General features: G+C 42.6%; 1 protein-coding gene across 1 annotated transcript in view; it reads right to left on the bottom strand.

Moving 5' to 3' along the window:
- Positions 1-22,548, bottom strand: part of FBXW8 (F-box and WD repeat domain containing 8) — a 114,276-nt gene that overhangs the window by 78,083 nt on the left and 13,645 nt on the right. Inside the window, exons 2-4 of the mRNA XM_060121993.1 lie at positions 21,071-21,175; positions 8,401-8,565; positions 4,578-4,666 (exon numbers count right to left, since the gene is read on the bottom strand). Of these exons, the coding sequence (XP_059977976.1) occupies positions 4,578-4,666; positions 8,401-8,565; positions 21,071-21,175 (359 nt within the window). The remainder of the gene's footprint in view (positions 1-4,577; positions 4,667-8,400; positions 8,566-21,070; positions 21,176-22,548) is intronic.

Genomic DNA, 22,548 nt, shown 5'->3' with positions numbered 1-22,548 from the left:
GCTTCCTAATCACTTATTATCAACCAACTTTCTAGATAACATCTCTTCTTCTAAATCCAAGGAAGACACACGCTAAACCTCACCACCGCATTTCAGGAACGCTACCAGATCACAAAGAAAACACAGCCAGAGGCTGAGCTCTGAGAGAAAGAGACAGGTGGCTTATCGCAGAGATTGGTGGCTTCTCAGCACAAATTATTCTCAGGTTAAAGAAATGGGAAATTTTAGCCAGAAAAAATCAAAGTAAAGGTTGTATTTGAATTACATACTTAGTCACCGTTGAAGGAACTTCCACTTACCTGACCAGCAAAGAAAACCACTGCTTCTGATATTTTCTGGGGTGGTGCATATCACTGCTAGGTGGCCACATGACACCACAGAGAGGCACGAGGAAGGGCCAGAGTTAAGAGCTTGGTAAGTCAAAGATGCCGTAAGGAGGCTCAGAGAGTGCAGGGTCTCAGAAGTGCAAGTTTTCCTTCTATACATACCTTCCCCAAAGTTTCCTCGGTGCTGGGACTGGTGTTAGGCTCTGAGGTTACAAACATGCTTTATACATGGCCCCCACCATTTGAAAACGGTACAGTCAACAAGATAAAACTCTTGATCTTTATCTTTATTTATGGCACTGACCGAAAAAAAGGAAGGTGCACTCAGGAGACCGGGTTTGAGGGATGGTTTAGAGACTTCAAGGCAAAAGTTATATGGGAAAGAAGTTGAGGATTATGAAGGCATTTTAAAATAATTTCTTTTTTAAAATTTTTTGGCTGTGCCACACGGCATTCAGGATCCTAGTTCCCCACCCATGGATTGAACCCGTGCCCCCTGCAGTGGAAGTGCAGAGTCTTAACCACTGGACTGCCAGGGAAGTCCCTAAAATAATTTCTTAATCTGGAAAAAATAAAAATCCATCCACCTAAATCCAGTAATTAAAATATTAAAAAACAGGCAGAAAACTAAACGGTACACACCAAAAGCCACAACGGGAATTGTGGCAGCATGCTGGGGTTTAGGTGGATTTCTCGTCTCCACTTTCTAATAGTTTTGCAAAGACAATGTGGTTTTACTACTGTTTTCATTTTTAACAGAAAGGAAAGGCCCACACATGCCATGAAAGAAACCAAAGTGACGCTATAATAGCCAAGCCATCAGAGTAGCGAGCGAGGGCTGCAGAAGGCAGCGCTGGGGCCCGGCTCTCCACACGCCCCCCGCAGAAGCACAGCGGGGCCGGCAGGGCACGGGTGCCAGCCTCACTCCCCGGACCTTGCCGAGCCTCAGCTGCCTCACCCGGAACGAGCGTTTCGGAAGAGAATCTCTAAGTTCCTTCCGGGTTTCAAGCTGTATGACTCTAAGTTGAAAAAAACTAAGAAATCGGAGAACAGACAAAAGAAATTAGGAATTCCTCCAGCTTCCCACGTAACATGGAGTATACAGGTGGGGGGAAGGGAGTCTATCAAATGTTAATGCTTTTTTTCAGACTAAAAAAATGTATTAGTACTACAGAGCATTTAATGAAATATTATATATCACCTCTAGTTTTAAAAGACGCTTACAAATTAACTGAAAAAAAATACATGGCTGTAAGGTTAAGACAAAAATGCTTAGGCGAAGCCTCAAGGCCGCGTGATTAGCTGCCCTATAAGCTGCAGATAATCACCCCTCCGGAGGTGTGAGGAGGGTAGACGCTGGGGCAGAGCGGCAGTGGGGCGCTAATAGGCTAGCACCCCATGGAACCTGTGGGAGGAGGCAAGGCTTGAGCTGGGCGCGAAAAAACGGGGACTGGGTTTCTTTCGGGGGTAATGTAAACGTTCTAGAATTAGATAATGGTGGGCAGTTACACAACTTTGTGAATATACTAAAAATCACTGACTTACACAATTTAAAAGGGTGGATTTTATGGTACGGAAACAGCATCTCAAGTTAAAAAAAAGACATGGTCAGAGGTGACTAGGACAGTGTGGCAGGGCGGGGGGAGGGAACCAAAGGTGCCCTGGGAAGAGTAATGAGGAAAAAGGGAGGTTGGAAACAAATTTCAAAGGCTCCAAACATCAGGAAAAGGTAACTGGAAAACTATCACCCATGAGACAGGAAAGGAAGCAAACACTCATGGACAAGAGTGAAAGATCAAAAGCTTTGAGAATAACGTCTGTTTCCTCTGCTGGAAAAACAAGCCTCAGGTAAGAGGCATCCCGGTCCTTTCACTGGACAGGGACTCGAGTGTCTCCGCGTTTCCGAGTGAATGCGCATCTGAAGGGTGCCCTGGTTCTGCGCGCAAAGAAGAGTAAGGCAGAGCCGAGACTGGGTTCGCTCTAAGCTTAAGTGTGACACAAATTAGTCTAAGCCTAAGCAATGCAGTTCCAATCCAGGAACATTTACACAAAAGGACTGAAAAGCTGGGAAGAAGCTGGGGCAAGATTCTGCAACATAATCTTCATCAATTATATAAAATACATTTTACAGGTTTAAATGCAAAAATGTCACATCGGTTAGCTGCAGATATAAAAAAACTAAGCGTCTGAACAGATTCTACTTGTGTCAAAAAATAGAGAAGAAGGAAGGGAAGAAGAAAAATAGGAGAAATGCAAGAGAAGTAAAAGAGAAGGAAATGGTGAGATGGCCACTGTCTCTTTAAGAAGCTCCTTGGAGATACATAACTGCAGAAAGCCTGGTGAATACAACATTGATTGGGAATGAGGTAACCACAAACACCGCTGTCTCAAATGAAAAGGGATTCAAGATCTGACCCAGAAAACAAGCATCGTAACCACCAGATAAAATTTTAATGATAAACACAAAATGCTCTATATACAAGCAAGATTGAAGTATCTGATGCTAGGCCATAAACGTAAGGTTCGCTTAGAAAGAGGGGCCATGAGGAGCCTCTCTGACCCACAGATCAAGTTTCATCTTATCGATCCACTAAACTCTGCCATCGCTTTGCTTTGTGCTGGCATAATCTGTAATGTTGAGCAGGCCTCGAGGGAACGGAGAGGCAGGAAAAGAAGGACTGGCATCTGGACTAGTGTCCAGATAAGAAATTCATAATTGGCTTTCAAGAATCGTCTCATTTCTAATTCCTTTTATGACTCTTTCAGTTCAATCTCAATAGTCTGTCCTCAAAGGCCCCTGACACACCAGGAGACTTCTCTAAGCTAGAATGATCCCAGTCCCTTTGGGAGTTATTGAGGAATCTCAGAATTAGCAGGTGAAAAGGATCTTACCTAGCATGAGCTCTCAGGCCCATACTTGAGCAATGAGGGGCAGAAGCCTAGAGCCACACTGATAACTGAAGGGATAAAATTCTAGATTTCTGGTCCATTAGTTTTTCTAAAAGTAATAGTTCTATAGCACTCCCAAGAAGGGTATTTACTGGCCTCGAAATCATGGCCAGTAAAACACAAGGTAATGGAAAGTGTTCCTCCTAAGGCTTATCTTGTTTGAAGCAAAATACTTTTACATAGGTACTACGGACCACAAAATATTAAAATAATCTGACTCTTGGAAATTTCAGTTAAGGAATGCTTCTGAAGGAAAGAGTTTTCTTTAAAGAAAAAGGCTCTCCTACTACTAAGCTGTTAAGTCCAAGGTTTGTTTTTGTTTGCTCCTCCAGGTAGAAAGCTCTTTTGGGTGTCTCACTGCGAAGTCAATCCAGACTCAGAAGTTTAAGTATCCTGGTCTCTATGGCATTAAGTACACAATGTGAGACTCTAGTTCAAGACATCTTGTTAATCCAAGAAGAAAGTTATCTTCTTATTATACATTAAAGAAACACATAAAAACATCTCTCTAATAAAATATGAAGAATTCATGAAAGTGGTTTTTGGAACAGAAGCGAAAGGAATTCACAGAAGTTAGAATTAAATTTCTCGGCAATGGAGACAAACAAAAAGCTTATTTCAGGACAAGTTAACTGCAAATACGAACGGTGTGGTGGGGAAGGAAGATTACCTGTGGCCACAGCCCTTCCTCATAATAAAGGCTTCAGAACAAGAGATCAAGAATAGCACCTGGGGCTTCCCTGGTGGCGCAGTGGTTGAGAGTCCGCCTGCCGATGCAGGGGACATGGGTTCGTGCCCTGGTCTGGGAAGATCCCACATGCCGCGGGGCAGCTGGGCCTGTGAGCCATGGCCGTTGAGCCTGCGCTTCCGGAACCTGTGTTCCACAACGGGAGAGGCCACAGCAGTGAGAGGCCCGCATACCGCAAAAAAAAAAAAAGCAAAAAAGAATAGCACCTGTTTCTGCCAACACTTATTATTATTGCTTGACTTTTTTATGTCTTCATAAAATACAAACTGTTTGCCTTAATGAAAATCTAACAGAACATGCCATAAGAATGATTTAAAAGCTCAAAAGATGCATGGACACAAATGGATTACAGAGGCGCTCCACACCACTAGCTTCAGAGCTCTCAACTACTGGAGGATACAGAGTCATGGAGACGGCCCATCTCCACGAGGGCTATAAGTGGGAAGGCACGCACTCCCAAAGGAGAATAAGGTGGCTGGGATGCAGAGGGTGGTCCATGAAAAGTGAAAGACCTTAGGATGAAGAATATTAACTGAAAAACTGTTTTCGCTTACCCAGCAATGACAACACCATCGTGAGAATGCACATCACATAAAACCGCGTCAGGAATGTGTTCCAGCTCACTCACGGCGCCTTTGCGATTCTGCATAAGAAAAGGGGGTGCAGTTTATACTACTCTCTGGATAGCCAGGAGACAAAGCATTTCGCTCTCAACTACATTCATGTCAGTTTTTTTACGGCATGGACTGCGTCCATAGTTATCAAGACATTCGAAAGGACAGAGACAACTAATATGTTAAGCTATGTATTTATGAGTTACAAACACACTGAATGAACTGGGCACGGGATGCACGAGACGAGGGCCCTGTCCTTGAGGGGATTACAGGATGTTAACCACTCCACTCCGCAGTGGGCTGCTAGTGAAGAAATGTATAAAGTGTATTTAAAAAGTCCAGTTCAGATGAGAGAAAGTAGTTAATGGTATTTTACCTGTTAACACCCCTTATAAATGCTCTCAGAATAAAATGAAAAAGTATATACAACAAGATAAAAATCAGGATAGGGAAAAGAAAAGACATTGTTTCTGACTGAGAGGTCAGAGGTTCATGGAAAGGGTATTTAAAGGAAACCCTAAAACCCATAACACAGCTGCTCCTGAGGAGGGAACTAGGTGGTAGGTGGAGAGAGGTGAGAAAGAGATGTATTTTCCAGTATATGCTCTTTTATGACTTTTGATGTACCACATCACGATTGTTTATTTACTGATTCAAAATATGTATAAATAAAATAATTATTTTTAAAATAAAGGGAATCTTGAAGAATAGAAAGTATTTACATGTGGGATGTTGGGAAGGGCAGGGCAGGACAGTTAAGCCAAAAAGCAAGCGTGAATAAAAGGTATTCAAGAATACCAAGCCATCAAAAACTATATACACATAACGGAATTGCTTTGCTGTACACCTGAAACAATATTGCAAGTCAACTATATACTTCAATTAAAAAAAAATACCAAGCCATCCATAATTTCAACTTTGCTGTACCAGCACAAGGATTAGAAATAGTGTGTGTAAGTGGCAAGCACAGTTCTTAGCACACAGCAGGTTTTCAATAAATGGTAGTTACTATTTATATTATTAGGAGACAGATGATGACATCCGTTCCATTAAAACCAACGTTTATTAAGCAGCTGTACTCCAGGCACTGTGCAAGACGACCTACATGGTGATCTCACTGAACTCGAGGACCAAGTCCAAGGCTGAGGGACACAACTGGACACATCCAAGTGGGGCTGTCCTGCTAGTGGAGACATGGGGATGGAAGGACTTGAGAATCATCTGTTCGAGAGCCACAGCCAAAATGACAAGAACAGCAAAGCTCTTTTGAGGGACAAGCTATTGAAAGAAAAGGAGAGGGCCTGTGTGCTCACGTCCTCCACTAAGTTTCATCACGTGGCTTCCTCCCCATCAAGGGCTCCAACCCCACACTGGTATTCTGGATTAGAGAGATCCTAGAATGCTACAGTGAAATGAGTGTATGCAAACACCAGGGAAAGGAACATCATTTGCATGCTGGCTCTGAACTGCAGGTCCAGTTAAGTTCCTGCAGGTCCAGGTAAGTTCCTGCATTCACAGGTCATCCCCTGTGTGGAAGTACTGAGAACCCTGGGGTCCCTTCTCAGCTTCCTCCAACACCAACCTAGGAGATGCCAAACCAAATCACCTTCCCAACCCATCCTGAGGTTGACCATGAATAGCACCAAACCACAGCATCTGCGTGCCAAGGCCGATGCTAACTGAGCAGCAGACACAGGCCACGCGCTGTGGGAGGAGTGTTAGATATATCATTAGACAGTCATCCTCACGACGGCGCAAAGAGCGCAGCTACTCTCAGCTCCACACTAGAGATGAGAAATCAGAGGCACACAAAGGGAAAGCATCTTGCTCTGCACTACCTTTCATGTTTTCATAAGAATTCCTTTCTAGAATCACAAGAATCCCATCACTACAGTTAATGCAAGAGTCATCATTTGACATTTTACTTCTGTAGTCCTCACAGGTGTAACAGTGCAGGAAATGGGCCCGAGACACTCCACAGAGAAGCCTCCCTCCAGTCTCCCTGCAGTTTGACTCCAGGTCATTCAAGCAACGACCTCTTATTGAGCACTTAACAAACACATGGCTTTGGGTTTGTTGGAGAAGAACAACAGAACAGACATTCAGTTGGATTGTACGTAATCTGTATACTGGCATTAAGTGCCAGATGCTATGCGGCGGGTCTTTAAACCCCTTCACTTCGGCCCCCTCCAGCCTGGATGAGGAGGGGGTACCTGCTTCCCTCCCTAGCTTTCTAATACCAAAGAGGAAACAAAGAACTCAGCTGCTGCTTTCTCTCTTAGAATCTGACATTTATGAATTCAAGCCAGGGTACATGGAATATCTCCAGCTCTCATGCTCACGAATCTCAAAAGTATCCCTCCTTCCCAGACAGAAAGGCCCTAGTAAACGCCTCACTCTCAAGCTTTCCTTAAATTATGCCTCCTCCTGCCAGGGTCAGACCCTCTGCTTTCCGGCCCCCAGCCTGTCTAAGCAGCTTTGGCAAACCCAACGCCTGCTCTCACTTATGTCCTTCACACAGACATAACCAAGCAAATGGGCAAGAGGGCGAGGGGGGCCCTCACGCGAGTTTATTACCTGGAGTGGACACACAGAGCGGGCCCAGAGGGATCTGTACTTAGTGGGGGGTCTTCATGGCCGAGGATGGCTATGCTAATCCTCTTTAGAAGGATGGTTCTCACCCAGGGCTGATTTTGCCCTCAGGGGACATCGGACTGGTCTGAAGACTTTTTGGTTGTCAGAGCTGAGGGGAGGAAGAGAATGCTTCTGGCATATACTGGGGAGAGGCTGGACATGCTGCGGAAGATCCTGCAATGCCCAGGACAGGCCTCACCGCAAAGTATTGGTCCCAGATGGCACTAGTGCTGGGGTTGAGAAACCCGAGTTAGAGGAACACTACGTCTTATTAGCTTTGCTAGGAACTGTGACGCTGCCCAGATCAAGAGTATCGGTCACTAATCAGGTTATGAGGTGACTGGGACAGACATGCACATAGGCAATATGTCACTATCAGTAATGAGCAAAAGCTTGTTAATCTCAAAGTCTATTAGGATTGACCTTTACAGGAGGGGAAAGAATACAGTTCTGTCCCTTCCTTCCAACTGAATATCCAGCTACCCAGGTGGGAAGAAACGGGCACCACACTGCTGTCTCGTCATGCCTTAAACAGCTTTATGTAACACTGTTCTTGACAGTTATTTTCTACAGAAACACTGTTCTGTGCAAATTCATAGCTGTGATCTAATATTTCTGTAGAAATTTTGAAGTGATAAATGTTGTGGAAGCAAGCCAATAGGTTATGTGAGGGAAGAGAAGACAGTACTTAGAGATGCTTAATGATCTCCCTCTTAGAATTTACTGGAGACAGCATTTTCAGCCCCTCTTTTGTATTCAGGTGGTGCTTTCTTGGTCCATCCAGGGAGACGGTGGCAGTGAAAAGGGGCTGCATTGAGCACTAGCCTAAAGACCCCAAGCACCAGAGGCGAGGGGACCGGATCCTCAGTCTCGCCCCTCCTCTCCTAGAGGACAACAGCACGCTCCCAAAGAGTGTGCTTGAAAACAAGGGCAGATACTCTCATGGGCAACAAAAGGGGCAACAAATCACCAACAGCTGAAGGGACGCTCACCATCCTCCTCCTCTCCTTGTTTTTGGCAGTTAATCTCAGGATGAAATTGGAAGGACTCGGGTGTTTAATCCCAGGCTTGGATTCCTGTGTCCTTGCAGGCTATTCCCCTACAGGTAATGATATTGGCCACTGCCTACCTTCCAGTTGGTTCTTAACATGTGTTCCTTGGCTCGGCACTCTTGGAAGATGAGCTTCCAGCAAGAATAATCGGAGATGCTGCTCTCGGGAAGGTGCCCTTCCTGCTGGCACAGCCGGTGCCAGAGTACTTCATCTTCCGCAATCACCTTCCACGTCTTGCTCACCTAAGACAGCAGAAGTGACACAAATGTCAAATTCTCCAATTAGAGAAGTCCCTTGTCATCCAAAAATCAATCAACACCTTTATTACTGCCCTGGGTTTATGGCAGTATAAAATGTCTCATTAACAAAACACTCTGAGGCGAAAAAAAATACAAGCAAATGTTTCCTGTTTTATCTTTCAAGATTTCAAAATTGTTGTACTACCATCTAATATCACATTTTAAACTACTTGGTTAAATTATTTTATATATATATGTATAAAATATAAAGAGAAAAAATACACAAATACATAAAAAGCATAAAATATACACTGTAACACGTTAATAGATATAAAATCATACACAGCTTTTCAGAACAGAATCTCTTTACTTTTCACCAATAAGCACTTGTCTTTCCATCTTATAGAGCTACAGACCAATGACCTCTGAAGTAAAGAGCTGTAATAAAATATCCATAACCCAAAACTTCTGGTCATACGAGAAATTCAGATTTATACTATGTGCAAAAACTTAGATTATAAATGTGTAGATTAAAAGAATTATTTAACAGAAAACTCAAGCAATTATCTAGGATGGTAAGATCTGATATAGAGAAATTAATATTATGACTGGACTGAATTTCAAATCCCAACAGTATCCAGAGGAAATGGCCATTTTAGTTATTAGTGTTTGTTTGTTTGTTTTACCACCAATGTCTTTTTTTTTACATCTTTTTTGGAGTATAATTGCTTTACAATGGTGTGTTAGTTTCTGCTTTATAACACAGTGTATCAGTTATACATATGTTCCCATATCTCTTCCCTCTTGCGTCTCCCTCTCTCCCACCCTCCCTATCCCACCCCCCTAGGTGATCACAAAGCACCGAGCTGATATCCCTGTGCTATGCGGCTGCTTCCCACTAGCTACCTATTTGACATTTTGTAGTAGATGTATGTCCATGCCACTCTCTCACTTTGTCCCAGCTTACCCTTCCCCCTCCCCATATCCTCAAGTCCATTCTCTAGTAGGTCTGTGTCTTTATTCCTGTCTTACCCCTAGGTTCTTCATGACATTTTTTTCTTAGATTCCATCAATATGTGTTAGCATACTGTATTTGTCTTTCTCTTTCTGACTTACTTCACTCTGTATGACAGATTCTAGGTCCATCCACCTCACTACAAATAACTCAATTTCGTTTCTTTTTATGGCTGAGTAATATTCCATTGTATATATGTGCCACATCTTCTTTATCCATTCATCCGATGATGGACACTTAGGTTGTTTCCATCTCTGGGCTATTGTAAATAGAGCTGCAATGAACATTGTGGTACATGACTCTTTTTGAATTATGGTTTTCTCAGGGTATATGCCCAGTAGTGGGATTGCTGGGTCATATGATACTTCTATTTGTAGTTTTTTGAGGAACCTCCATACTGTTCTCCATAGTGGCTATACCAATTCACATTCCCACCAGCAGTGCAACAGTGTTCCCTTTTCTCCACACCCTAGCTATTAGTGCTTTGTCTTCCAACCCTAACTTTGGGGAAGGATGGATTTACTTCATCATGGGATAATGTACAAAGCTGGGCAGACTGCAAAAGATGGACTCTGCTCGCAAAATGAGAAACTGATCCAGCAGATCAACATGATCTGGGGTCTGCAACACATTCTGCTTGCTGTCCACCCAAAGGCTGAGCGCCTCACTTCTAAGAAAGTAAGAGTCATGACCAGTGGTTCATGGTAACTTGTGCTCCTTAACACTCCCTTGGGGCCACTTCAAGACATCAAATACTCAGACAAGAAGAGAGAACATGAGACAAAGAGAGAGCACACAGCATGTGCACGGCAGACTCTCATTACACAAGGGTGCCTCATCTGAGAAATACCAATAGGGAGTTAGCTTCCAGGACTACAGAGTTGAAGATCTCCGAAAATCTGCTCCTCCACAAAACCAACAAGAATACTGCCAAAAATTGTCAAAATCAACTTTTTCAGAACTCTAGAAATTAACTAAAGGCTTGCAACGTTCTGGGAAGCATCTATTCAAGAAAAATGGCTGAATCTTGGTAAGAATAGCAACCTTTGTATTGTTTTCACTTGCATTAATCCCATCCTCATCCTCTAGCTCCATGGTAGCCTTGAAAACCAACAGCCTCCAACTATAGCAGCTGTAAAAAACCAGCAGTCTAGCAGCTCCCAGAGAGGCCAAATGGGTTTATAGCTCTCCAAAAGTACCATCCCCAGAGAACCGTCACTATTTGGCCTGTCTGGCAGCTTGCTAGAAAGCTCTGTTCTCGAGGCTTGTCTTTATCTAATCTGACTTAGATCTAACTCTGTCCTATATCCAGGGCATTTGTCAGAAAAAAATAAGGGACAACTGTTTAACAGTGCAGCTGCCTGACATGGCACTACCAAGTAGGGCTAAAAGAATGCTAATCGAAAGCCTTAAAAGGAAAACCTGGGGAGTGGGATACCCCATTATAAATATATTCAAAATACTAAAGGAAAGCATATCTAAAGAAATAAACTTATGAGCACAATGTCTCACAAAGTAGAGAATATTGACAAAGAAACAATATTTTATTTTTTTTAAAAGAACCAAACAGGGCTTCCCTGATGGCACAGTGTTGTTAAGAATCCACCTGCCAATGCAGGGAACACGGGTTTGAGCCTGGTCCGGGAAGATCCCACATGCCACGGAGCAACTAAGCCCATGTGCCACAACTACTGAGCCTGCGCTCTAGAGCCCACGAGCCACAACTACTGAAGCCCACACACCTAGAGCCCGTGCTCCACAAGAGAAGCCACCACAATGAGAAGCCCGTGCACCACAACAAAGAGTAGCCCCCGCTCGCCACAACTAGAGAAAGCCTGCATGCAGCAACGAAGACCCAACATACTTAAATAAATAAACTTCTTTAAAAAAAAAAAAAAGATAGTAATATAGGAAAAGAGGAACAAAAAAAACATACTGACAGCTCCTTAAATGGCTGAAGGCAGCCATCACATTTCCCCTTAGTCACTTCTTCACTGGTCTAAACACACCCATTTTCTCCAACTAATTGTCATAGGACTAGCTCCCCTACCCATTATCTCTGAAATGTACCCTAGTATTTATGCACCTCTGGTGTCCCTCTTCAAAAGTGATACTCAGGACTAAACAATACCCCAGATATAGACTGTCAAGTGCCATGAACAGAAGGATTTTATCAGATACTAATTTGCTACTTCACTTAAAGATACATCCTCATGGTTACAGAACGTATGGTCCAGAGCTTCTGGAGTCTGTTTATTTTATTACATATTTAAGGCAGACAAATAGGTATATATTACAAACACCCATGGATACACCACCCTGCTTAAGAAATATTACCAATAAGCTTAAAACTCCTGTGCATCTCCCAGTGTCCACATCCTTTTCTCACCAACAGTAACCTCAGTTCGGTATTTATCAATCTTCAGAGTCTTTTTAAATACAAGTTGCAATTAAAGAAAAATAAATTCCCCATTTCTTACTCTCACACTATTATGTCTTAAACTTAAATTCTTAACTTTCTAAACTTTCTATCCATTTTAAATCCCAGCTCATCACACATACCCACCCCCAGCATTTTATATCATTTTTGCATCTCAATTCTGTCATCCATTGTAGGTATGCTACTTTTCCTTTACATAAGTCATCAGCAAAATACAGTCTGTGGGGCTTCATGTCTTAATTATTTTAAAAAATTAAGCAGGATAGGGCTGAGGACGGAGCCCGTGGCAAACCACTAGCGCCCTCCCCCAAGGCTGCCATGGATCCATTAAGCAGCCCACCCCAGGCACGGCCACAGCATCAGTTACAAATCCACTTAACCACACTGTCATCCCACACTTCTCCATCTTAGCCATAAGGGCATCGGGGAAACAAACCCTCATCTGATCACAAGTGGTCAGGAAATAAAGAATGGGATAATGACTCGGTAACACTGGAGTTCCAGTTTCGACTAGACAGAACACCATGGTTTTATTTTTGGCATGTTTGGTCCACAGCTGAGCCTGTCCATGACACTGGGTGGTGTCTGTCCATCTGTCTGTGCCAAAGTGAGTCTCAGCACTAGGCAATCATGAAGCACAGACAGGGACAGACCAACATCAGCTGTGATGGAGCCAGGCTACAGCTCAAATAGCTCCAGAGCAGAGTATTTCTGCCACAGGCCCCTGCAATTCAGGGTTAAATAAAGTATAAGGGTGAACACACAGACACCCTCATGGCTTCTCAAAGGCACAAAGTGCTAGCTAACCACACGGCAGTTTACTCTGATCCCTGGGATACATCAGCCCTTTTTTGTAAAAATTATAAAATGTAAAATTTTGTAGAATTTATGAAATGTAACTACTAGATGAAAGACCCAGACTCATTATTTCACTACACAGACCAGCACTTCCTAAAGCATATTCAATAGAATAGCAGCTCCTTAGGGTATTAATAAGTTATTTTTAAAAAGGATTCCACGGTCACACGAGTTTGGAGAACACTGGTTTAAACAAAACTAAGCAGGACTCTTCACTGCAGAACTTCTCAGAGCTTTTAGCAGACTGACACGTGTTGCATATCTCTAAGAAGGAAATATAAGAGGCTGCATTCCTCGAACTTATCTGGCTCCTGAACTCTTCTTACAAGGAGTGTCTCAAAAGCCCAGTGTCCTCCAGAAGACACCTTACAGAACATTGATATGGGTATCAGTCAGTCAATTAAAACATATGTTGGGCACCAACTGTATGCGGGCACTAAGGCCAGCAATTCTTATCTACTTTCCACCTCAACCTGCCAAACTGACACCTTTGCAGGTGGGTGACACCCCACGGACATGACCAGATTGGGGCCACCTGCCCATGGCTGGGGAAGCTAGAGGGAAAAGTTCTGGTCTCTGCCCTTACAGTCGAGTTGGATCACAAGACTGGCCCCCAACAGCGGGTAATCTTTGTAATTCTGCAGTCCAAAAATTAGCTACAAGGCTGCACTTTGTTAGATGAAGCCAGTGAATCATCATCATTTCAGGAGAATCCAAATTCAATGCTCAGTGACTACAAAGTAGAATATCCCAATTAAACATTCTGGATGAGTTTTAATGAGTACTAAACTGTACAAATTCCAACCACTTTAAAATAGAGAAACTTTTCAGAGACTTTCAAGAACTCTCAAATACATGTCAGACCTTAAAAATCTTGGAAGCCGAAAACATTTTTTTATATCAGCTTCGAAGAAAATGTCAAATTGTCTTAAATAACACAGTCTGAAATTTGTACAACAGGGTTACGGGATAAAAACCTGAGAACAAAACATTGATGCTTCGGTGCATCATCCCCACCACTAACCCCTAGACCACAGGGCCTCTTCTGTAGAAAATAATATTCAGGATAAAGTTTAATCCTGGAAAACAAACAATAAAGCTCTTTGAGGGATTTATAAAAGCTAGAGGTGAGAATTACTTCCAAAAAGGGATCAGGATTGTATCTACGATCAGGTATTGAACACAGAAATGTGCCAACAATTTTTTAGCAAATGATAAAGAGAGGGTTGCCTTTTTATTCTTCTTGTAAAGGAGAACAAAAATGATAGGCTTTAAGAATTTCTTTCAATCCTGAAGGGGGAAAAAAATCAACAAGAAAAACACCTAGTCAAACTTTCACAAGTAAATTTTAAAGAGTCTCACCAAAAGGAAATCTAATTGTTTTGATTTCTTAAATTACATTAAATCTAGAAAGTTTACGAGCCTGAATTTTCCAAAGGCCTAATGGTCTTTCTTTAATACACCAGGATTGGACTGGCCCTGCCCAGTAGAAGCCCCACGGAGTGAGCCTCAGCTGCAAGAAATTGCTAATAAAAGTGTCTCCAGCATTTTGCGTTATAGCACCACTATGAATTGCAGCATTAAAAGAAAAAAAATAAAAAGCCCTTGACTCAAAAACTAGCTTTATTAACTCTGCCTGGATTAAGGTTACCAGCGAGGCCCACAACAGGGGAAAAAGTGTCACTGTTCCAGTCACACAATGACATAATGAAGTCTACCTGGGGAGGACACACCACTGACCTCCCATTGCTAAACCCAGCAGTCTCTTCTCAGTCCTCCTCTCACTTGACCACTTATTACCTTCGATCACTTTCATTTCACCTCCTTGAAAATTGCCCTCCCTTGGTTCAGAGGACTGTGCACGCTAGGTTTCTTCCCAGCTCACAGGTACCGCCTTCTCAGTCTGCTTATCGTCTACTCACTGTCTGTGCCAGGGCCCAACCCCTAATCTCCTCCTCTATCTACACTCACTTTCCTGATGATCTCGTTCAGTTTCCTGGCTTTAAATACCACCCATGTGCTGACTGCTTCCAAATTGACATCTTCAACCCTGAGTTCAACCCAGAACTCATCTGCAGCCTCACATTCAAGTACTGATCTTCCCCCCAAACTTGCTCATCCCACCATTTTCCCCTCATTAGTAATGGTAACCTCATCCACCCAGTTGCTCAGGCCAAACACCTGGAGTCCTGTTGACTCTTCCTCCTCTCCCCACACCCAACCCATCAGCAACCCTGACTCCACCCACTTCTACCAGCACAGTCCTGGTCCAAACCACCATGTAGCCTTCAAACTGGTCTCCTTGCTGCCAGCCTTGTTCCCCGGCATATTCTTCACATGGCAGGGAAAATGATTCCTTTTAACGTGTAAGTCAGACCTTGTCACTCCTCTGATTAAAACACTTCAATGGCTTCCCATCTCATTCAGAATAAAAGTTCAAGTTCTGTTAACAGATTAAGTGCCTTCTGAATTTGGACCATCTCTCCTTCTCTTAGCCCTGTCTGCTCACTACATCCCTGTGTTAGTTTCCTATTGATATTTTAACAACTTATCACAAACTTATGGCTTTAAATGACACACATTTATTCTCTTACAGTTCTGGGGGCCAGAAGTCTAAAATCAAGGTGTTGGGGGAACTCCCTGGTGGTCCACGTTTCCACTGCAGGAGGCACGGGTTCAATCCCAGGTCGGGGAACTAAGACCCCATAAGCTGCACAGCGTGGCCAAAAAATAAAATAAAATCAAGGTGTTGGTAGCAGGGTTGCATTCCTCCTGGAGGCTTCAGGGGACGATCTGTTTCTTTACCTTTTCCAGCTTTGAGGGGCCACGTACATTCCTTCGCTTGCAGCCCCTTCCTCCATTTTCAAAGCCAGCAACATAGCATCTCCTCTCCTCTCTGACCTCCTGCCTCCCTCTAAGGAGCTCTGTAGTCACAATGAACCCACCTGGATAATCCAAGATCACTCCATGTGAAGATCCTTAACTTACATCTGCAAAGGTCTTTTTACCATAAAAGATAACGTAGTCACAGGCCTGAGGATTAGGGCATGAACATCTCAGGGAGGCCATTACTCAGTTGCCACAGCCTAGCCAGTCTGACCTTCCTGCTGTTCTTCACACAACAGGTACACTCACCTCAAAGCCTCTGCACCTGCTATTCCCCTCTGCCAGAGACCAGCCCAGCTTCCTTCTTCCCTCCTTCAGGTCTCTGCTGAAAGGTCACCTTCTCTATGAAGTCTTCCCTGGCCACCCCAGATGATGCAACCCCCAACATCATCTCTGCGTCTCATTTTTCTCCATAGCACTTACCACCATCAGATATATTCTATATTTAAAGATATATTTACTGCACATAATGTAAAGCTTTCCAAAAGGCAGGGGTTTTTATGTTTTGTTCACCGTCTAGAATGGTACATGGCACATAGTAGGCCCTCTGTAAATAACCGAATGAGAAGAATAAGTCCAATTTTTTTTTTAAGTTCAACACCTAAAAAAACTGGATTGCTGGGCATATACCTAGAGAAAACCATAATTCAAGAAGACACACGCACCCCAATGTTCACTGCAGCACTATTTACAATAGCCAGGTCATGCATGGATGCAACCTAAATGCCCATCGACAGACAAATGGATAAAGAAGATGTGGTACATATATACAATGGAATGTTACTCAGCCATAAAAAGGAATGAAATTGGATCATTTGTAGAGACATGGATAGATCTAGAGACTGTCATACAGAGTGAAGTAAGTCAGAAATAGAAAAACATATATCGCATATTAACGCATATATGTGGAACCTAGAAAAATGGTACCGATGAACCAGTCTACAAGGCACAAATAGAGACACAGATGTAGAGAACAAATGTATGGACACCAAGGGGGGAAAGCGGTGGCGGGGGGTGGTGGTGGTGTGATGAATTGGGAGGTTGGGATTGACATGTATACACTAATATATATAAAATAGATAACTAATAAGAACCTGCTGTATTAAAAAATAAAATAAAATTCAAAAATTACGAAAAAAACTGGATTGGTTTTATTTTCAAAGGTCAGCTCCTGGCATGTGCTGCTCTCAGAAGGCTTTGACTTTCTTATTCAAATATAATCTCTTGCTTTCTGATTTTTTTCTCTTTTAAGTTTTAATATGAAAAATTTCAACCACACAAAAGTAAAGTGAACAGCGTAATAAACTCCCAAGTCACCCCCACTCTGTTGAAATGACTATCAATATTTTGCCATTCTTGTTTCATCTAGTTCCCCATCTTTTTTTCTGGAGTTGCTTTGGTTCTCCCTAACCCCTTTTAGAGGGAGCAGCCACTGCAACCTGGGGAATTAAAAGGAAATTCCTGTGGATGCCTGGGTGTCAGGCATGCACATATCTCCCTGAGAGAAGTCTGGAGGCAAAGGTGGAAATTAAGAACTAAGGGAATCCTGCCAGCAACTACAGGTCCTCAGAATAATTTCTGCTCTGAAAATCAACCAGGCACACTTGGCTCTAAATTTCCAACCTTTAAAAATGTCATTAAGATCTGTAGCTAGAAAAACTCAAATTTTAGTTTCTCCTATTTGGACATATGGGAAGATCATAAGATCACATTTGCCTTGAAACTTGAAATATCATAATCTAATACACTGGGCTTTAGTTCCAGAGCTACTTATTTATTTTGGTAACACCTACTTCTTGCTTGCCAATTTTAACATAAATCTTAAGTTTTTAACCTCTCCCATCTTCCTTCTTTTTCTTTATTACATTCTTCAAGGACGTTTTTCTACCTTTTACTTGAAAATCATGGCCCTGTTGCCTTTGCAACTCTATTTCTAAACTTACACATTAGGAAATACACATAACTAAAATATATGCTAAAATTGAAAATGAAAAAATAAAGTTATAGAGATGGAGAACAAATTCGAGGTTGCCAGGGGTTAGGGAAGGGCATGGCTATAAAAGTAGCAGGACTCTTGTGATGAAAATTCTGTATCTTGACCGTGTGGTCACTCAAATCTACACACGTGATAAAACTGCGTAGACTTAAATACACACAAATAAGAGTGTATTAAACTGATGAAATCTGAGTAAGCTCCATGGACTTTGCAAATGTCAATTCCTGGTTTTGATATTGGGCTACAGTCTGCAGGACATTACCAATGGAGGAAACTGGGGGAAGGGTACACAGAACTTCTCTGCACTATTTTTTGCAACTTATGAATTTCTAATTACTTTTAAAGTTTTTTAAATGAACATTGGTAAATACTTAAAAACCTTTACTCCTTAGAATTACTCATGTTGTAATATAACAGCACACTCACTTTTCTCATAAAAACCAAACAATTTTTAATTTCGAAATCGACAATTTTGTCATTGTTGTCCATTTTAAAATATTACCCTTTAAAGTGTTTGGAAATCCTGTGGACACACACACACAAAAGAACAAAAAATTCTAAGTAGCGAAATGATAAACTGCTCAGTGAACCGCCCCAAGCATAACTGCTTACTAAAACCCACACTGTTTGAGACATCCCAGCATGATACTCTCCCACAGAGATACTAAATCCCTCAAGGGACAAGTATGGGTACCAAGGAGCCAGAGGTCAGCATTCAGGGTACACAGGACCACAAACTAATGTAAGGGGGCTTTAGTTTTGAAGCGTAAAGCCTCACAAAGCAGAAAAGAGAGGGGATGCAGAAAGGAGACAAAGTCAAGAGCCAAATCGATTCCCCAGTACAGTCTGTGGCATAATGAAATCTCAGAAGTCCGCCCCAATCAGGGTTCCTTACTGTTAGTCAGTTACCAATTTGGCATAAGGATCTAAGCAAACAGGTTTTCTCCAAGGGCACACATATAGTTTATGGTGCCAATTCCACATAACTGGCCCAACCACTTTCACTGAAATCCCAAGGCGGCTAGATTAAAAGAGAACCAGAGAGAAAGAGCGAGACGGAGAGAGCGAGCCCCCTCTAAAATAAAATCATAAAGCAGCAGGACACTCCATTCAACAGAAGGCCCTTTTCCTGTTTCAAAAATAAAAACACCACGAGAAACAAATGAAAATGCTACTTATTTTTATTACTTTGTGGTTTTCTTTTAATGCTTGAAAAAAACAAAGCCAAGTCACAAACTACTGGCCATCCATCGTCATCTTTGTGCAAAAGCTCTACGAAAAAAATCCTGGCTTAGAAGATCAGAGCCACCTCAGGGGTTCTGTTTAAGTATATTTTCTAATCTTATACATGTGCTCTAAAAATTAGGTTCAACCACAAAAACCCAAATCCAACTGGCCCAAGAGGGAAGAATTCTGGTGCACAATTGGACTACTATGTTGCAAATTAAACTGTTCACACCTGCAGAATAATCTCACCAGCATAACCAATCTACCCTGGAATGCAGCCCCACGGTACCAAAAGGGGGATTTCTTCTTCCACCAGATCCTATCTTTCACTGATAAACTCTTTGGATGAGAAAACCAGCAGCAGATGTGAAAGCCACATGGCCCTCTACAAAGCAGGACAGCAAAAGCAACATAAAAAGAAATGATTCCTTAAACAGCAGCTCCCTATCAAGAATGAAGATTTTATCATCTAAGGCTGACTTTGTGGAAAGCTAGCTATTAGATAGACCCTGTTCCAAGACTTTGGCTAACAGCATCAGGCTGAAATCCAGGAGCTGGACTCGCTTAGCTACACCCTTGTTTTCAACTCTTGGGAACAGGGCCAATGTGTAAAGTTAGAATATAACAAATCCAACTTCCAAGGCAAAGAAGAAGACAATGTAGGTACTCTTACTTCATGCGGTCGATAGGCTCTGAGCATGGTTTACACTTCAAACATTTTTATTTTGTGAATTTTAGCCTCTGCATAGTTTCTTCCGAAAGATTTCCACACCCTGCATCAAAAAATATTTGCCAATACCCCCCCTTAACTGATGCTGTGGCAATCAAAAATACTGAACACTTTCTCAAATTCATATTTAAGTAGAAAAATAGTTTTGATTAAGCAAAATGCTTCACAATAGGGTAAAACCATAATAGGGGAATAAAGTAAAACCAGAAACTCTCTAAATTGTCCTGTATTTTGTGTCATTTCACTGAACTGCCATGGAGTTAGACAGCTCTAGAGTCTGTCTAGTTTTCACCACCCTCAAACTGCCTTAATATTTTTACCTGCATATTCATGGTGGTGTTTCGGATTTTTATTGTATAGTTCTCCTACCCCTCAATTTCACCAAACTCTTTCTCCTGAAGGTACAGAAACTTGTATCAAATGCATTATAGGATTCAGGGATGGGAAACAGTAACCACTAAACAAATTACTTCTTTGGCAATGGATACTCCAGTGCCTTCTGGGAACACAGCTGTCCATGAAAAGCCAAATGGTCAATCACATACACATTTAACTTATGAGAAATTAGACATTCTTCACCAAAAGGAAGAGAACAACAGACTAACTTTAATAATATAAATGCTTGCCTCTTAAAGCACGGCCAAAGCCACACTTGGCATCACCTGGTAGAAATGCAGATAATTGGGCCACACCCCAGACCTCCTGAATCCGAATTAGCATTTTATCAAGATCCCCTGTGATTCATGCACACAATAAAGTCCAGCCTAGACTGTATCTCCCACCATTCCACGCCATGGGCACGTGCCCCAGAGTAGGCATGAGATGGGTGACGCCGATCTGCAGTTCCCTCAGTGGATCTCAGCTCTCACATGCCTCTCGCCTCACTAAGTGGAATTCTGATGTTTGAAGGGTAATTTGGATCATACAGTGGAACACGACTTCACTGTTTTGTCCCCAGGCTGACCCTCAGCTCCCAACCTAACGACTGGCGTGACTGAACCAAGGCCTTGCATCTTTGCATTAGAAACGGTGAGGACATTAACAGGTCTGGCGATCTCAGTAAAGGCAAGTACAACCTTGTCAGCCTTGAGCACGCTGCCACAGGTCAGCCATAACTCAGACTGCAGGAGGAACACAGCTCTGGGACAGACGGTCACAAAAAGATAAACATGACATGGTGATATGGAACATAATCGTTTATGTTCAAGGTTGCTTTCCTTCAAGTAAAGCTGCTATCCAACTCATTATTTCTTTAAAGTTTGTCATTCTGTAAAGTAAATTTCTGCTATGGAAGAGCTTCCCATACTTGAATTACACATGTAGGTAAATCCTGACCATCCATTAATGACAGCTTACCTGCGCACACCTTCCTAGTTCTTTTCTGTCCAGATACTGAAATATATTGATTGCCAACTCGTACGGCAGTTGGATATCAAAGAAGGGCACGTCATCCATTTCATTCTGAGGAGGAAAAATAAAAGAAACAAGCTTAAGATTCTGAGATATGAAAATGTTCATATTTACAGGTCCTTTAATGACCAGCAATAGCCTTAAGTGGTGACAAGAGAGACGATGCTGATTCCCAGGAGAAGCAAAGCGTTCTCACTATTCTGCAGAGCAGAGTCATGGAACTAATTCAGAGCTTGACAGCTACTCTCAATTCTCCAACCCCCACAAGCTTACCCTCCTTACATTCACTTATAAACTCCACAAGACCATTTCCCGTAATGCTTCAGAAAGGAGAAGCAGGGGTACCATCTCACAACCTGGTGTGTGCCACAGGAATCAGTGCAAAGGTTTGTGGAAAACCTCTCAGCTTCTAAGGAAAGGTGAGTGGTAGGCAGTCAAGAAAGAGCCTTGGAATCAGGGAGGCCACTGGTCCTTCCAGGACAACTGCTACTAGCCCCCAACTTGGAGGGGGGTGAATGCCCACAGCGAAGAAATGCTGACCTAGGTCACTGCAGTGTTTTCATCAGGAAGAGGGGGATAGGGCTGTGAATGTGAGCAAAAAGTAAACAAATGAAGTGCTGCTCTTGAGTAAGGTGAGTCCGTCTCCCCGTGGCCACAGGAGAAGCACAAGGTTTCCTAATGCACCCGGGGGCTTGTGCTGCTTAACCTGAGTGAGCCAGTGCAAACAGAGCAGTTCTTCTTCGGTGTCATTTATTAATGTGGAGAAATTAGAGCTTGCCTGCCTTTGGATAAGCAATTAGGGATGAGGTAACAGGCTTTATTTGAGAGATAAGGCTGTCATGACGATCCTGGTAGCACAAAGAAATACGAGGGTGAAACAGAAAAAAGGCCAAGTGTGCACATGGATCCCTCTGCCTGTTCCCGACTCCACCTGCCAAAGCTCACTTTGGTGTGTGCTCCTGTAAAGCTGGGGAAAGCAGAGCTCTGCATCCCAACAAAACTCGCTTAATAAAATTCATGTTTAATAAGCTTTGGCTGACGTCGGTGACTTACTGGTTGCAAGCAAATTATTAATCCACCACTCAAATACAACAGTTGTATATTGCAAGGCTTCATGAAAAGAATCTCAGCATTTTTAAGGGAGTGTGAGCACCGACTCAAACCCTACCACGATTCAGGGTGAAGATTTTTCTGGAATCATGTTTCCATTCATCTAGGAGTCTCAGGGCTAAAAGATAATCCAGGGCATAAGGAGGTAATGTATTCAACTGCAAAAACAGCGCAAGGCTAAGCACGAAGGCCAAGAAGGATCTCTAGAGGAAAAAAGAGGAAGAGCTGACAGTTCTCGGCGGGTAAAGAAGGAACGGCATGTTAAATCAGGACAGAAGTGTTGGCTTTACAGAAAACAACAGAAAAAAATCTGC

This window comes from Lagenorhynchus albirostris, chromosome 14, assembly GCF_949774975.1.
Source record: "Lagenorhynchus albirostris chromosome 14, mLagAlb1.1, whole genome shotgun sequence".
Taxonomy (NCBI): domain Eukaryota; kingdom Metazoa; phylum Chordata; class Mammalia; order Artiodactyla; family Delphinidae; genus Lagenorhynchus; species Lagenorhynchus albirostris.
This window is presented reverse-complemented; position numbering and strand designations above follow the sequence as displayed.